At 43.3% G+C, this 18,447-nt stretch overlaps 1 protein-coding gene across 3 annotated transcripts; it reads left to right on the forward strand.

Moving 5' to 3' along the window:
* Positions 1-707: 707 nt before the first annotated feature.
* On the forward strand, positions 708-18,436 carry wu:fl23c11 (interleukin-17 receptor C). 3 transcript variants are annotated; one of them, XM_020460029.2, is made up of 17 exons: positions 708-835; positions 1,038-1,443; positions 6,265-6,289; positions 6,631-6,759; positions 7,499-7,609; positions 7,784-7,890; positions 8,038-8,146; positions 9,912-9,953; positions 12,911-13,050; positions 13,157-13,213; positions 13,353-13,410; positions 13,512-13,750; positions 13,856-13,906; positions 14,034-14,085; positions 14,591-14,686; positions 14,857-14,895; positions 15,157-18,436. In XM_020460029.2, the coding sequence occupies exons 2-17, from the start codon at positions 1,327-1,329 to the stop codon at positions 16,008-16,010; spliced, it is 2,226 nt and encodes a 741-aa protein (XP_020315618.2). In that variant the 5' UTR covers positions 708-835; positions 1,038-1,326; the 3' UTR covers positions 16,011-18,436. The 3 variants fall into 3 exon arrangements, with proteins under 3 accessions (XP_020315618.2, XP_031659800.1, XP_031659801.1); XM_031803940.1 differs by having other exon boundaries at positions 7,787-7,890; XM_031803941.1 differs by lacking the exon at positions 9,912-9,953 and having other exon boundaries at positions 15,157-16,438.
* The last annotated feature ends 11 nt before the right edge of the window (positions 18,437-18,447 follow it).

An 18,447-nucleotide genomic window follows, 5' to 3' on the forward strand; every position in this document is an offset into this window, starting at 1 on the left:
CTGACAGCCGGTTGATGTTGCGAAACAACAAGCCAGACTTACAGGACTGATCAGATGAAACAAATGGAGAAACTACTGTATGTATGGCATAGAGTACATATTGTACCTGGCATAGCCCATCTCTAACCTACATCTAACCATCTCATTCATACCCCGGCTTAGTCAACAAGCTAACTAACAAACAAAGTCTGTTTCAGCATTTTCCAGATATGTGAAACAAACTAATGCAAAAGAATAATAAAATGTGTGTGTGTGTCTGTGCCAATGAATTCCTGGGATCAGACCATAAAGCATGAAACAGCTGAAACCTGACAGCCTGACCTGAGAGTGGCTATGGAACAATGACTGCCTACTTTAGGTATTTACCTCTGTTCACCTCTCATGCCAATCTCAGTTCCCTAGTTAATGGTTAAGCTCTTATGGAGAAAGAAAAGCTAACAATGTTTCATTTCAGGCTTATAAGACTGGACCTTAGGGGTTTAGCCTACTGCAACTGAACTTCTGTCAATTCTGTGCCTGCCTGTTAGTGGACTATGGAAAGCAGCAGAGTCTGTATAAGCATCATTTTCAGAACTACTGGACTCATGGTTTACTTAAAAAGCTAAATTAGTAAGAAATCTAACTGCCAACCCCATGCAGTGCAATTGAGCCACCTTTTCAGGTAAACACACCTCCCCTCTGTCCTCCTCCTGACTGTCGCACACTCACTCTACATTCATAGAACGCCATTTGAGATATTTTCAGGAGATTGGGTGTAGTGTCACAGAGTACCCGCATCACTAGCTAGAGAACTGGCCATCAACCTGATACAGGAGGTGCATGTCCACACACAACTGTAAGTCAAATTCAAGTTAACCTTTGAAATTGAAATATGAATTAGTTGCTCTGCATCGATATATGAATTACATACAGTTATTAGTTGGTTCTGTGCTTGAGAAATGTATCTTATTCAATACAGAAATGTAGCCTGCTTAAAGTTTTAGTAGCCTACTTCAGCTAGCAATTTATTAACTTACCCCTCCCCTTCTCTCCCTCAGCCAGGTTGGATCCTGTTAAGCCTACCTGTCTCCAGTAGCCCAGGATCTTCGGCAGGTCCTGTTTCAGTGCCCAGGAAGACCTCACTAGAAACAATGTGACTTTGGAGGACTGCCAGTACATGTTGGGTTGTGACAAGTATAATTATCTTGCCTCTAGGTAATGGTGTTAGAATCAGCCTGATCTGCGCAACTACCTCCACTTTTCCAGACAGACTTTCCGGACAGGGCACTGGCACAAGAAGGCCTGGACCTTGGACACAGAAGCGCTGTACAGGGTGTTGTAGTGCCAATGGCTCGCCTGTTCCCTTGCACTCACTTTGTCCTACTGTTACTGCTGCAGCTAACGTCCCCATCTGCAGGTGCACTAGAGATGATAGATGGCTCACATCAACTCACCTGCGACCAGGTAAAAGAAGGAGCAAATTAACATGAGGCCTGTCAGGTTTTCTTAAATTGTTTATTGATTTTTGTATTATTTCAAATATGAAGCTAATAGTGCAAGTACTGTATTTAGACTACATACTGATAAGGTATAGCTATTGCATAAAAGTATGATTGGTAAGTATCCTTGGGACGTCCTTACTCCATTGAAGTTGACATTTAAAATGGTTAAGGTAAGGGTTAAGGGTTAGCTAAGGGTTATGGTCAAGGTAAGGGTAGGGTAGGGTTTAAGTTTTAGAGTAAGGACGTCCCAAGGATCCCGGATAGTGTAATTACACTATAACAATAAGGACCCCTTAAAATGAAGCGTTACCATATGGTTGTATAGTTTTAGCATTATAACAGTCTACTCAGATTGTTCTCTGATGATGTTGGATGGGGTCATGGAATGTTTTGGCCTGTAGTTTCCATTAAGTCGGATGTTGTGCATGTTGGTGTGATCTGTACTACAACAATGTTTGAGTATAACTGCTTATGAGAATCCCACCTGTACCACCCTATTTATTTAGTGTACTCAGGACAGCCTCAGGTCAGCCATATATGTGTGTGCTTGTGTGCTTGGATGTGCATGTGCACACTTGTGTTGCTTTCTTTACCACATGTAAATGAATGTGGACTTTGTATGTGTTTATATGAGTGTGTGGGGGGTGAGCTGTCATATGTGGAGGACACATGCAAAACCAACCACACAGACAAGCTTTAGTTCACGTGCACACACCATGCACAGCCATATGTCGTATCTAGCAGGAGGCTGTCAGAAAGAAATCACAACTAGAGTACCTGCAACTAAATTCCTGATCTAGTCTGGGATACAGTGCATTCGGAAAGTATTCAGACCCCTTGACTTTTTCAACACTTTGCTACATTACAGCCTTATTCAAAAATATTTTTTTCCCTCTTTAATCTACACACAATACCCCATAATGACAAGCAAAAACAGGTTTTTATAAATATTTGCAAAAAATAATAATACATTTACATAAGTATTCAGACCCTGTCTTGGCTATGTGCTTAGGGTTGTTGTCCTGTTGGAAGGTGAACCTTCGCCCCAGTCTGAGGTCCTGAGACCTCTGGAGCAGGTTTTCATCAAGGATATCTCTGTACTTTGCTCCATTTATATTTCCCTTGATCCTGACTAGTCTCCCAGTCCCTGCTGCTGAAAAACACCCCCACAGCATGATGCTGCCACCACCATGCTTCACCGTAGGGATGGTGCCAGGTTTCCTCCTGACGTGACGCTTGGCATTCAGGCCAAAGACTTCAATCTTGTTCATCATACCAGATAATCTTGTTTCTCATGGTCAGAGATTCCTTTAGGTGCCTTTAGGCAAACTCCAAGTGGGCTGTCCAAGTGGGCTGTCATGTGGCTTCTGTCTGGCCACTCTACCATAAAGGCCTAATTGGTGGAATGCTGTAGAGATGGTTGTCCTTCTGGATGATTCTCTCATCTCCACAGAGGAACTCTGGAGCTCTGTCAGAGGGATCATCAAGTTTTTGGTCACCTCCCTGACCAAGGCATTTCTCCCCCGATTGTTCAGTTTGGCCAGGTGGCCAGCTCTAGGAAGAATCTTGGTGGTTCCTGTCAAGTGTCAGTTGTGCAGAGGTGAGGACGGAGTCAGGCGCAGGACACAGAACTGAGTAAAACAACGTACTTTACTCTGAAAAATAATCGGCCAATAAATCCACGCAGGGATAACAAACCCTAACACAAAACCAGGAACAATCACGCACAAAACATAATGAGAACCAGAGGGTTAAATAGGGAAATAATAATAATGTAATGGGAACCAGGTGTGTACAATCAAGACAAAACAAATGGAAAAAGAAACGTGGATCGGTGGCAGCTAGAAAGCCGGTGACGACGACCGCCGAACGCCGCCCAAACAAGGAGAGGCACCAACTTCGGCGGAAGTAGTGACAGTTCCAAACTTCTTCCATTTCAGAATGATGGAGGCCATTGTGTTCTTGGGGACCTTCAATGCTGCAGACATTTTTTGGTACCCTTCCCCAGATCTGTACCTCGACACAATTCTGTCTTGGAGCTCTATGGACAATTCCTTCGACCTCTTGGCTTGGTTTGCACTGTCAACTGCGGAATCTTATAGAGACAGGTCTGTGCCTTTCCAAATCATGTCCAATTTTTGAATTTACCACAGGTGGTCTCAAATCAAGTTGTAGAAACATCTCCAGGATGATCAATGGAAACAGGATGAGCTCAATTTCGAGTCTCATAGCAAATGCTGAATGCTTATGTGCAGTTGAAGTTGGAAGTTTACATACACTTAGGTTGTGGTCATTAAAACTCATTTTTCAACCATTCCACAAATTTTTTGTTAAGTCGATCAGGACATCTACTTTGTGCATGACGCAAGTAATTTTTCCAACAATTATTTACAGACAGATTATTCCACTTATAATTCACTGTATCACAATTCTAGTGGGTCAGAAGTTTACATACACCAAGTTTAATTTTAAAAATTTATTTTACCCCTTTTTCTCCCCAATTGTTTTTTTTATTAGCTACTATCTTGTCTCATCGCTACAACTCCCGTATGGGCTCGGGAGAGACGAAGGTTGAAAGTCATGCGTCCTCCGATACACAACCCAACCAAGCCGCACTGCTTCTTTACACAGCGAGCATCCAACCTGGAAGCCAGCCGCACCAATATGTCGGAGGAAACACCGTGCACTTGGCAACCTTGGCAACACACTGCGCCTGGCCCGCCACAGGAGTCGCTGGTGCGCGATGAGACAAGGACATCCCTACCTGCCAAACCCTCCCACAACCCGGACGACGCTAGGCCAATTGTGCGTCGCCCCACGGACCTCCCGGTCGCGGCCGGTTACGACAGAGCCTAGGCGCGAACCCAGAGTCTCTGATGGCACAGCTGGCGCTGCAGTACAGCGCCCTTAACCACTGCGCCACCCGGCCCAACATACACTAAGTTGACTGTGCCTTTAAACAGCTTGGAAAATTCCAGAAAATTATGTCATGGCTTTAGAAGCTTCTGATAGGCTAATTGACATCATTTGAGTCAATTGGAGGTGAACCTGTGGATGTATTTCAAGGCCTACCTTCAAACTCAGTGCCTCTTTGCTTGACATCATGGGAAAATCCAAATTAATCAGCCAAAACAAATGGTAGACCTCCACAAGTTTGGTTCATCCTTGGGAGCAATTTGCAAATGCCATGTTCATCTGTACAAACAATAGTATTCAAGTATAAACACCATGGGACCACGCAGCCATCATACCGCTCAGGAAGGAAACGCGTTCTGTCTCCTAGAGATGAACGTACTTTGGTGCGAAAAGTGCAAATCAATCCCAGAACAACAGCAAAGGACCTTGTGGAGACGCAGGAAACAGGTACAAAAGTATCTATATCAACAGTAAAACAAGTCCTATGTCGACATAACCTGAAAGGCCGCTCAGCAAGGAAGAAGCCACGGCTCAAAAACCGCCATAAAAAATCCAGACTACGATTGCAACTGCACATGGGGACAAAGATCGTACTTTTTGGAGAAATGTCCTCTGGTCTGATGAAACAAAAATAGAACTGTTTGGCCATAATGACCATTGTTATGTTTGGAGCAAAAAGGGGGAGGCTTGCAAGCCGAAGAACACCATCCCAACCGTGAAACATGGTTGGCAGCATCATGTTGTGGAGGTGCTTTGCTGCAGGAGGGCCTGGTGCACTTCACAAAATAGATGGCATCATGAGGAAAAAGTATGTGGATATATTGAAGCAACATCTCAAGACATCAGTCAGGAAGTTAAAGCTTGGTTGCAAATGGGTCTTCCAAATGGACAATGACCCCAAGCATACTTCCAAGTTGTGGCAAAATGTCTTATTGGAGTGGCCATCACAAAGCCCTGACCTCAATCCTATAGAAAACCTGTGGGCAGAACTGAAAAAGTGTTCGCGCAAGGAGACCTACAAATTACACCAGCTCTGTCAGGAGGAATGGGCCAAAATTCACCCAACTTATTGTGGGAAGCTTGTGGAAGGCTACCCGAAACGTTTGACCCAAGTTAAACAATTTAAAGGCAATGCTACCAAATACTAATTGAGTGTATGTAAACTTCTGACCCACTGGGAATGTGATGAAAGAAATAAAAACTGAAATAAATCATTCTCTCTACTATTATTCTGACATTTCACATTCTTAAAATAAAGTGGTGATCCTAGCTGACCTAAGACATGGAATTTTTACTAGCATTAAATGTCAGGAATTGTGAAAAACTGAGTTGAAATGTATTTGGCTAAGGTGTATGTAAACTTCAGACTTCAACTGTAAATAAGGTATTTCTGTTTTCACTTTGTCATTGTGGGGTATTGTGTGTAGATTGATGAGGATTCCCCCAAAAATCTAATCCATTTTAGAACAAGGGTTAACAGAGCAAAATGTGGAAAACGGGAATGGGTCAGCGCTGGTTAAACACTTGGTCAGTTTGAGTGAGCAGATTTATGTTTTGATTGACAGATGCGATGTACCTCAGTCTATACTGTAGCACACACAAACACATCAAAGTTTTAATGCTCATTATGTATTCATGACCAGGCTAGAGCGTGACACCCAATCCCAGGGCTTGAGTGTTCCATCTCCACTGCTGTTGACCATTTCCAAGGATACGGTTCTGGGAGCAAGGTCATGAGAATTGACCTCTAGTGTAGTTGTGTGCAGTTAAACGGAAGAACATGTGTCGCGTATATCAAGTGGAAGTATTACTATGTATTTAAATAATAATTACACAATCATATGTCTGGTCTGGTATGTTTCCTTAGGGCCTGACTGACTGCAGTGTAAAAGGTGAGACCATACAAAGCATATATAGTCCATCATAAGCCAAAATATATTAGAACGCTTATCATGACATTGACATTTCTCTCTCTCTCTCTCTCTCTCTCTCTCGCTTTCTCGCTCTCTCACTCTCTCTCTCTCACTCGCTCTCTCTCTCTCTCTCTCTCTCTCTCTCTCTCTCTCTCTCTCTCTCTCTCTCTCTCTCTCTCTCTCTCTCTCTCTCTCTATATATCTATATATATATATATCGATATATATATCTATATATATATATATCGATATATATATATATATATATCGATATATATATCTATATATATATCGATTTCTCTGTCCCTTCTGCATCTTAGATGTTGCCTTTCCTGGCATGAAGGGTCCTGTGAAAGTTAGCCGGCTGGAGCTCAGCGTGTTTCTGTGTTGCACGAACGGCCAATACTGCAAACCCTGCCTGCGAGTCACGGTCTACTTCACAATCAAAGGTAGCCCTACAACTTCAACCATTCAGTTGCAGCAGACACTATCATCATAGGCAACTGTGATGTCTGGATGCAATTCCATAGTCTTTAGTCCATACTCTACCATACCACTATCCCTAACTACACAACTAACCTTAACTCCAACTGGAAGTCACTGTGCCTGGGACAGGAGCATGCCATACCTACAGCAGGATTGTATTGATAGATCATATTGATAGGTTGTATTGATGTATTGATAGGTTGTATTGATAGGGTGTATTGATAGGGTGTATTGATGTATTGATAGGTTGTATTGATTGGTGGTATTGATAGGTTGTATTGATGTATTGATAGGTTGTATTGATAGGTTGTATTGATGTATTGATAGGTTCTATTGATAGGTTGTATTGATGTATTGATAGGTTGTATTGATAGGGTGTATTGATGTATTGATAGGTTGTATTGATGTATTGATAGGTTGTATTGATAGGTCGTATTGATGTATTGATAGGTTGTATTGATGTATTGATAGGTTGTATTGATGTATTGATAGGTTGTATTGATGTATTGATAGGTTCTATTGATAGGTTGTATTGATGTATTGATAGGTTGTATTGATAGGGTGTATTGATGTATTGATAGGTTGTATCGATAGGGTGTATTGATGTATTGATAGGTTGTGGGGCATTTGCAGGTTATTCTTAACTCTTGCTGTTCTCATTTGTTGATGCATTACATGTTGTTGCTGTTTCTGCTGTCCCAGATAAACATGAGGACCAGGAAGTGTCTGGTGACTACAGTGACGAAGATGACAGCTCTAACCAGAAGGAATTAAGAGAAGAGAGTCTCCTAGGGATGCCACGCAGCACAACAGGTAATCAAAAAGAGAGAAAACACACCCACACACACTCCTTGGGTGTACAAGTTGGTCAAGTAAAATAAATGAAAGTCACTCAATCTAAACTTGTGGTTGACTGTTCATGTGTCTTTTACATTTTCTCATGGTAAATAATACATTGTTTGTTGTCTCTCCTACTGTGTGTTCCAGCAGCTTCTGTAACCGTGTGTTACAGCTACCCAAACATTTTGAATCGCTGCAAAGAAGTGACATTTACATTGATCCATTCAGCTCTGGGGGACCAGCACCCTCCTGAGGTACACATTCCCTTTATCGCCTGTCATTAAAATGTTGTCTATTCAAAATGTTAGGGTTATTTTGGGTAACTTTGGGCACTGCTAGGGTTGTTTAGTGGAAAGAACATATAGCTTAGTATATAATAGGTTCATGTTTGACTTCTGTAGCTGTGGCTGTCCATATTGTTGGAGCCAGAGCCAGTACAATATGGAAGTCCAGTCATCGTCCACGCATTATATACCTCCGTTACCACCACTATCCCCTCCTTAGAAGATGGTAAGTGGCATTCTTTATACCACAATACCATAGCTGTACTATAAAGATGTTATTGATATGCATACACTACCGGTCAAAAGTTTTAGAACACTTACTCATTCAAGGGTTTTTCATTATTCAATTTTTTTCTTCTTCTATATTATAGAATAATAGTGAAGACATCAAAACTATGAAATAACACATATGGAATCATGTAGTAACCAAAAAAGTGTTAAACAAATCAAAATATATTTAATATTTGAGATTCTTCCAATAGCAACCCTTTGCCTTGATGACAGTTTGCACACTCTCGGCATTCTCTCAACCAGCTTCACCTGGAATGCTTTTCCAACAGTCTTGAAGGAGTTCCCACATATGCTGAGCACTTGTTGGCTGCTTTTCCTTCGCTCTGCGGTCCCACTCATCCCAAACCATCTCAATTGGGTCAAAGTCAGGGGATTGTGGAGGCCAGGTCATCTGATGCAGCACTTCATCACTCTTCTTCTTAGTAAAATAGTCCTTACACAGCCTGGAGGTGTGTTTTGGGTCATTGTCCTGTTAAAAAACAAATTATAGTCCCACTAAGCTCAAACCACATGGGATGGCGCATCGCTGCAGAATGCTGTGGTAGCCATGCTGGTTAAGTGTGCCTTAAATTCTAAATAAATCACTGACAGTGTCAGCAGCAAAGCAATCCCCACCATCACACCTCCTCCTCCATGCTTCACAGTGGGAACCACACATGTGGAGATCATCAGTTTACATACAGCGCGTCTCACAAAGACACGGAGGCTGGAACCAAACATCTCCAATTTGGACTCATCAGACCAAAGGACAGATTTCCACTGGTCTAATGTCCATTGCTTGTGTTTCTTGGCCCAAGCATATCTCTTATTATTATTGGGGTCCTTTAGTAATGGTTTCTTTGCAGCAATTCGACCATGAAGGCCTGATTCACGCAGTCTCCTTTGAACAGTTGATGTTGAGATGTGCCTGTTACTTGAACTCTGTGAAGCATTTATTTGGACTGCAATCTGAGGTGCAGTTAATTCCCCTTTTTCTGAGGCTGGAAACTCTAATGAACTTATCCTCTGCAGCCGAGGTAACTCTGGGTCTTCCTTTCCTGTGCCAGTCCTCATGAGAGCCAGTTTCATCATAGTGCTTGATGGTTTTCGACAGCCCTTGAACAAACTTAAAAAATATTGACTGACCTTCATGTCTTAAAATAATGATTGACTGTAATTTCTCTTTGCTTATTTGAGCTGTTCTTGCCATAATATGGACTTGGTCTTTTGCCAAATAGGGCTATCTTCTGTTTACCACCCCTACCTTGTCACAACACAACTGATTAGCTCAAACGCATTAAGAAGGAAAGAAATTCCTCAAGTTAACTTTTAAGAAGACACACCTGTTATTTTAAGTGCATTCTAGGTGACTACCTCATGAAGCTGTTTGAGAGAATGCCAAGAGTGTACAAAGCTGTCATCAAGGCAAATGATGGCTATTTGAAGAATCTCCAATTTAAAATATATTTTGATTTGCTTAACACTTTTTTGGTTACTACATGATTCCATATGTGTTATTTAATAGTTTTGATGTCTTCACTATTATTCTACAATGTAGAAAATAGTAAAACACAAAGAAAAACCCTTGAATGGTTAGGTGTTCTAAAACTTTTGACTGGTAGTGTACATTCCTCAGATCATGAATTTTGACTACCCCTCTCTCTCTCTCTCTCTCTCTCTCGCTCTCTCTGTCTCTCTCTTTCCCCCACTCTATCTCTTAGTTTGTTCCCCTGACCTAGATAGTGTTGTGAAAGAATGTGATGGTGAGTCATTGTAATTTATAATGCAACCCTGCATCCCCATACTGTACCTGCTTTAGTTTAAACCTTAATCTCTTATTGATTGACATTTGATATACAGCACCAGTCAAACGTTTGCACACACCTACTCATTCAAGGGTTTTTCTTTATATTTACTATATACATATATATACTTTATATTTACTATTGCACTGTGATAGACTGCATCCAGTTTGTTGAGTAGAGTGTTGGAGGCTATTTTATAGATGACATCACCGAAGTCGAGGATCGGTAGGATAGTCAGTTTTACGAGGGTATGTTTGGCAGCACGAGTGTAGGATGCTTTGTTGTGATATAGGAAGCCAATTCTAGAGTTAATTTTGGATGGGAGATGCTTAATGTGAGTCTGGAAGGAGAGTTTACAGTCTAACCAGACACCTAGGTATTTGTAGTTGTCCACGTATTCTAAGTCAGAGCCGTCCAGAGTATTGATGCTGGACGGGCGAGCAGGTGCGGGCAGTGATCGGTTGAATAGCATGCTTTTAATTGTACATTTAAAAGCATGCATTTAAAAGCAGTTGGAGGCCACGGAAGGAGAGTTGTATGGCATTGAAGCTTGTCTGGAGGTTAGCTAACACAGTGTCCAAAGAGGGGCCAGAAGTATACAGAATGGTGTTGTCTGTGTAGAGGTGTACCAGAGAATCACCAGTAGCAAGAGCAACTTCATTGATGTATACAGAGAAGAGAGTCGGCCCGAGGATTGAACCCTGTGGCACCCCCATAGAGACTGCCGGAGGTCCGGACAACAGGCCCTCCGATTTGACACACTGAACTCTATCAGAGAAGTAGTTGGTAAACCAGGCGAGGCAATCATTTGAGAAACCAAGGCTGTTGAGTCTGCCAATGAGAATGTGGTGATTTACTGAGTCGAAAGCCTTGGCCAGCTCGATGAATACGGCTGCACAGTAATGTCTCTTATCGATGGCAGTTATGATGTCGTTTAGGACCTTGAGCGTGGCTGACGTGCACCCATAACCAGCTCTGAAACCAGATTGCATAGCGGAGAAGGTACGGTGGGATTCGAAATGGTTGGCAATCTGTTTGTTAACTTAGCTTTCGAAGACCTTAGAAAGACGGGGTAGGATAGATATAGGTCTGTAGCAGTTTGGGTCTAGAGTGTCTCCCCCTTTGAAGAGGGGGATGACCGCATCAGCTTACCAATCTTTGGGAATCTCAGACGATACGAAAGAGAGGTTGAACAGGCTAGCGATAGGGGTTGCAACAATTTTGGCAGATCATTTTAGAAATAGAGGGTCCAGATTGTCTAGCCCGGCTGATTGTAGGGGTCCAGATTTTGCAGCTCTTTCAGAACATCAGCTATCTGGATTTGGGTAAAGGAGTAATGGTAGGGGCTTTGGCAGGTTGCTGTGGAGGGTTCCGGGCAGTTCACCGGGGTAATAGCAGCCAGGTGGAAAGCATGGCCAGCCGTAGAGAAATGCTTATTGAAATTCTCCATTATAGTGGATTTATCGGTGGTGACAGTATTTCCTAGTCTCAGAGCAGTGGGCAGCTGGGAGGAGGTGCTCTTATTCTCCATGGACTTTACAGTGTCCCAGAACTTTTTTGAGTTAGTACTACATGATGCAAATTTCTGTTTGAAAATGCTAGCCTTAGCTTTCCTAACTGCCTGTGTGTATTTGTTCCTAACTTCCCTGAAAAGTTGCATATCACGGGGGCTATTTGATGCTAATGCAGAACGCCACAGGATGTTTTTGTGCTGGTCAAGGGCAGACAGGTCTGGAGTGAACCAAGGACTATATCTATTCCTAGTTCTACATTTTTTGAATGGGGCATGCTTATTTAAGATGGTGAGGAAGGCACTTTTAAAGAATATTCAGGCATCATCTACTGACAGGATGAGGTCAATGTCATTCCAGGATACCTCGGCCAGGTCAATTAGAAAGGCCTGCTCGCAGAAGTGTTTCAGGGAGCGTTTGACAGTGATGAGGGGTGGTCGTTTGGTCGCAGACCCATTACAGATGCAGGCAGTGATCGCTGAGATCTTGATTGAAAACAGCAGAGGTGTATTTGCAGGGCAAGTTAGTTAGGATGACATCTATGAGCGTGCCCGTGTTTACGGATTGGGAGTTGTACCTGGTAGGTTCATTGATAATTTGTGTGAGATTGAGGGCATCAAGCTTGGATTGTAGGATGGCCGGGGTGTTAAGCATGTCCCAGTTTAGGTCACCTAGTAGCACGAGCTCAGAAGATAGATGGGGGGCAATCAATTCACATATGGTATCGAGGGCACAGCTGGGGGCAGAGGGAGGTCTATAGCAAGCGGCAACAGTGAGAGACTTGTTTCTGGAAAGGTGAATTTTTAGAAGTAGAAGCTCGAATTGTTTGTGTACATACTTGGATAGTAATACAGAACTCTGCAGGTTATCTTTGCAGTAGATGCAACACCGCCCCCTTTGGCAGTTCTATCTTGGTGGAAAATGTTATAATTAGCGATTGAGATTTCAAGATTTTTGGTGGTTTTCCTAAGCCAGGATTCAGACACGACTAAAACATCCGGGTTGGAAGAGTGTGATAACTTCTGTATACCACCCCTACCTTGTCACAACACAACTGATTGGCTCAAACCCATCAAGAAGGAAAGAAATTCCACAAATGTACTTTTAACAAATCACACTTGTCAATTTAAATGCATTCCAGTTGACTACCACATGAAGCTGGTTGAGAGAATACAAAGCTTGCGCAAGGCTGTCACCAAGGCAAAGGGTGGCTACTTTGAAGAATTTTAGATATAAAATATATTTTGATTTATTTAAACTTTTTGGTTACTACATGATTCCATATTATTTCATAGTTTTGATGTTTTCACTATTATTCTACAATATCTAAAAATTGTAAAAAGAAAGAAAAACCTTTGAATGAATAGGTGTGTCCAAAATTTTGACCGGTACTATATGTCTCAGCACCCAAGCTCAAAGCTGTGATTGATAAGAAGAGAGGTGTGGCTGTGCTCCAACTGGACAGTTCTAACAAGACACCGACCAGTGAGATGGGCATGTGCCAGATGTTCGGGACTGGAGAACCTTGCAGATACCAGAAGTGGGTCAGTATGTATAAAGAAAAGTTACACATTTTTTTTACAAGGTCCAGCTGTGACCTCCTTACTCACTGTCACCTTCTCTTTCTCACACCCTTTCTTCTTCTTTCAGAGCCAGAGAGAGATGAGCATTCCTTTGAGGTCTATAGCGCCCTGTCTGTGCTTTCAGGTAAACATTGCTTGATTTTACTGCAGCTCGGCATACCGAATCTGACGAACAACTTGTTTCCAAAGCTGAATTGAATAGTCATGATCCTTGTCATGTAGGAGTCACTTGTGCACATTCCTTGTATGTTGCTTTACAACAGGTTTGGTGGAAGGGACATAATCTACGCAGAGAGATCTGCCCCTTCATGAACAACAAAGGTAAGGAGTTCAATCAGATTCCCTCCCTACCGCAGAACTCTTGACTCTGGACTGGAAATATTTGTTATTGTAACACCCAAATGTCTCCATTCCTCTCTCAGAGCTTTTCAGAAGAATGTGGGACAACAATGTGTCCTTGTCAGTGGAGGAGGCTCAGAAGAAGGTGGGGAACGGCACAGTGCTGAGTTGGAACGTGACTGCCCCCTGTCGCCTGGAGGGGGAACTGTGGCTGTGTAGAAGGGGCTCAGCGGGGGGGCATTGTGAGGAGTTGAAGGGCTCCAGGCAGAGGATGCACAAGCACACACATGCCGGGTGGACGCCCACTCTCCACGGACACTGGGTAAGGCCTACCGTGTGAGGTCGACTTACCCTTCACCTTTGACCTTACTGAGGACCTTACTGAATATGACTGTTGAGTTTCTGTTTCTGTTGGGTTTTTTTACAGAAAAGAGGAGAGTTCATCAATGTGAACCCTCATCCTGCTCTGTGTGTCCAGGTAAACACTTCTCTCCTGACCTGTGGACAGAGTGCACTGTTTGAATGAAATTGTGAGCCTGTACTTACTCTGAAATGCAGTACTGTAAGTGTTTATGTCTGACACCACACTGTTTCTTGTTGTCTAGATGAAAGTACAAGGGATGGATACAAAGCTGGATCCCGTGTGTCCATTTGCAAGTATGCATTTCACCCCTGAGGGTCAATATGTTACATTTTACAAGGTTTACCTATAGTTCTAAACTGGTTGTATGCTGTATTTGGCTGTACTAAGGATTGGTTAAATGGTCATCAATTCATTAATGCAACTGACCCACACTCTTAGAAAAAAGGTGCTATCTAGAAACCAAAATGTTTCATTTGCTGTCCCCATATGAGAACCCTTTGCAGAACCCATTTTGGTTCCAGGTAGAACCCTTTTCACAGAGGGTTCTACCTGGAACAAAAAATGGTTCTCCTATGGGTCAAAGGCGAAGAACCTTTTTGGAACCATTTTTACTAAGAGTGAAATATACTGGATTATTAACAGGTTAGGTCTTTGGTTAATCTGTGTCTCTATAACGCGCAGCATAGAGATTAGTGCTAAATTAGCTAAAGAGGATATTTGGCAGAAATAATGGATACAATGATGGATTATGAGGCATTGGTCCACAGCTGTATGTAATCAGACTGACTTCCCCTATAGCACCACGGAACCGATGGCTCCTGACTCTCCTGATAGGGCTGCTACTAATCTGTTTGGCAATACTTGGGGCCTACGTCATACATGGTGCTCTCAAAGGTTAGTGATGCAGCTATATATTATCAATATTATTACCTATCTCTGAAGCTATCTAATCACTAAATGTATTAACTATACATGAATATAATATTACTAGCCTGGGTGCCAGCCTGACATTTTCGGCACACACATCTCATCATTATTCTAGCACTTTTTTATCTCCCCCACAGGATACGTGTGGAGATGGTTGAAAGATGAGGACATAAAAGGTAAGATAAGCCTTTAAAACATTCCCTCACAATTCACTGTCTCCAATTATATCTGAATCCAATTATATTCTTTCTTCATGCTTCAGAAGAATAACCACCCTCTCTCTATCCCTTTTTTTTCTCTCTTCTTGGATCTAATTTCCTCGGCTGCTCTTCTCTTTCTGTCCTCCCTCCTCTCCCTCTCTTTTCTCTACCTTCTCTCTTTCTCTCGTCTCTTTCTCCCCCCCCCCCCCTCCATCTCCCTCTCCCTCTCTCTCCCAGGTGCAGTAGGAGGTGGCCACATTGTGTTGCTGTACCCTCCTGACAATGATCAGGCTGTGCTGGGTCTGGTGTGTCGTCTGGGCTTGTCCCTCTCCTCTCTGGGCTTCAGTGTATCTCTAGACCTGTGGAGCCAGGCCGAGCTCAGTGTCCTGGGACCGGTTCCATGGCTCCACTCCCGGCTTGATCGCCTGCAGAGACAGGGGGGGAAAGTGGTGCTGGTGCTGACCCAGGCAGCCTGGGAGAGGGCTGAGGAGTGGGGCAGTCGGGGCAGCCGGGGCTGGGAGAGGGATACTCTCTGGGGGAGGGGGTGTGACGAGGATGGGGAGTCAGGGGTGGGGTGTCGTTCTCCGTATTCGGATGTCTTCAGTGCCTCGCTCAGCTGCATTCTAGCGGACTACTTGCAGGGCCGCGCCGGCGAACGCTTCACCCTTGTGCAGTTTGAGTGTCTGCCTCCCGGTGGCTGCCGCCCCCTACCTGAGCTCTTCAGGGGGCTGCCGCTCTTCAGCCTCCCCTCCCAGAGCCTGGGCTTCCTGACTGAACTGGCTTTGGGGCGAGGTAGGGGGGCAGCATCAGGGCGACGAAGGCGGGCAGGGGGGCTCAGGGCAGCCTCACGGGCACTGGCTGGGGGGCTGAGAGGGTTTGTGGGGGGTTCGGCAATGTTACGGCTGGCCGGGCTGCCCCAGGACTGTGTTGGTGCAGGGGTTGAGGACCCCTGGGAGTCTGTGCCGCTGCAGCCATGTCTCACCACCTCACCGTCCAGCCCTGACACCTGCCCAAGACCAGCGGGATGGACTGGGTCTAAGAGGGCAGGAGAGGCTGAGGAGGAATCAGGAGCCTGTTCCGCAGGATACTAACTGTGGCATACTATAATCCGATACTGGACATCAGGGCTTCAGGAGATGGTAGTTTGAAACTGTGTCTCATGTACCTTTGGAGCTACTGTCCAAAGTAGAGCATGACTTGTTAATATTGTAAATGATTAACTTTTGTGGTCCTGAAAAACTACTGTCAACTCCAGTTTAGAGATTGCTCAGTTTGGCTGGGCGGCCAGCTCTAGAGAGGTTCTGGATGGCTCCAAACTTCTTCCATTTATGGTTCCAAAGTTCTGTCCTATGTACAGTGCCTTCAGAAAGTATTCAGACCCCTTGAATGTTTCCACCTTTTGTAAATCTAAAATTAAATGAAATTTAAAAAAAAATCCTCAACAATCTACAAACAATACCACATGACGAAGCTAAAAACAGGCTTTTAGAAATGTTTGCAAATAAAATAAATATTAATAAAAAACATACATAAGTATTCAGACCCTTTGCTATGAGACTAGAAATTGAGCTCAGGTGCATCCTGTTTCCATTGATCATCCTTGAGATGTTTTTACAACTTGATTGGAGTCCACCTGTGGTAAATTCAACTGATTGGAAATTATTTGGAAATGACACACCTGTCTATATAAGGTTCCACAGTTGGCAATGCATGTCAAAGCAAAAACCAAGCCATGAGGTCGAAGGAATTGTCCGTAGAGACCCAAGAGAGCATTCTGTCGTGGCACAGATCTGGGGGAGAGTACCAAAAAAAATCTGCAGCGTTGAAGGTCCCCAAGAACACAGTGGCCTCATTCTTAAATGGAAGAACTTTGGAATCACCAAGAATCTCTAGAGCTGGCCGCCCAGCCAAACTTAGCAATCGGGGGAGAAGGGCCTTGGTCAGGGAGGTGACCAAGAACCTAATGGCCACTCTGACATAACTCTAGAGTTCGGAGAACCTTCCAGAAGGACAACCATCTCTGCAGCACTCCACCAATCAGGCCTTTATGGTAGAGTGGCCAGATGGAAGCCATTCCTCAGTAAAAGGCACATGACAGCCAGCTTGGAGTTTGCCAAAAGGCACCTAAAGACTCTCAGACCATGAGAAACAAGATTCACTGGTCTGATAGAACCAAGATTAAACTATTTGGCCTGAATTCCAGGCATCACACGTAGAGGAAAGCTGGCACCATTGCTATGGTGGTGGCAGCATCATGCTGTGGGGATGTTTTTCAGCGGCAGGGACTGGGAGACTAGTCAGGATCGAGGGAAAGATGAACGGAGCAAAGTACAGAAAGATCCTCGATGAAAACCTGCTGCAGAGCGCTCAGGACCTTAGACTGGGGCAAATGTTCACCTTCCAACAGGACAATGACCTTAAGCACAAAGCCAAGACAATGCAGGAGTGGCTTCGGGACAAGTCTCTGAATGTCCTTGAGTGGCCCAGCCAGAGCCCGGACTTGAACCCATTCGAACATCTCTGGAGAAACCTGAAAATAGCTGTGCAGCGACGCTCCCCTTCCAACCAGAGCTTGAGAGGATCTGCAGAGAAGAATGGGAGAACCTCCCCAAATACAGTTGTGCCAAGCTTGTAGCTTCATACCCAATAATGTCTAAAAAACGTTTTTTGCTTTGTCATTATGCGGTATTGTGTGTAGAATAATGTGTGTAGATTGATGAGGGAAAAAACTATTTCATCAATTTTAGAGTAAGGCTGTAACTTAATCAAATGTAGAAATAGTCAAGGGGTCTGAATACTTTCTGAAAACACTGTACATAGTCATTGAACACTTTTATCATGTTTACTTCCTGTTATACCCATTTCATATGTATATACTGTATTCTAATCAAGGTTCACCATATATAACTACTGCTGTACACACCTTTCCTTTCCTATTCATATACTGTCAATACTGTCCATACCCTCCATTATATATACAGTGGGCAAAAAAGTATTTAGTCAGCCACCAATTGTGCAAGTTCTCCCACTTATAAAGATGAGAGAGGCCTGTAATTTTCATCATAGGTACACTTCAACTATGACAGACAAAAGGAGAAGAAAAACATACAGAAAATCACATTGTAGGATTTTTAATGAATGAATTTGCAAATTATGGGGGGGGGGGGGTGTATTGTTTTGTGTTGTTAGGTATACTGCACTGTTGAAGGTTGAAACATAAGCATTTTGCTGCACTTGTGATAACATCTGCAGAATATGTGCACTGTATGCGACCGATTAAAATGTGATTCGTTTTTGTATTCATCTCTGAACTGTAAATGGGTGACATTGTTGTATTCAACAATTATCTTCGTTTCAAAGTGTTATGTGGTTAATTTGTAAAAAAATATTTTTTACTAAGTGGTTTGTTGGTTAATTGTATAACATTTTATGCATTTGTGCGTTCTGTTATGGTGCAGTTCTATGTCGTGACTGGTTTATCCATCATCAGTAATAGGTATAAAGTGGTTTGCTTCTATTTTCTGTGTA

The sequence above is a fragment of the Oncorhynchus kisutch genome, linkage group LG24 (assembly GCF_002021735.2).
Source record: "Oncorhynchus kisutch isolate 150728-3 linkage group LG24, Okis_V2, whole genome shotgun sequence".
In the NCBI taxonomy this organism is placed as follows: Eukaryota; Metazoa; Chordata; class Actinopteri; order Salmoniformes; family Salmonidae; genus Oncorhynchus; species Oncorhynchus kisutch.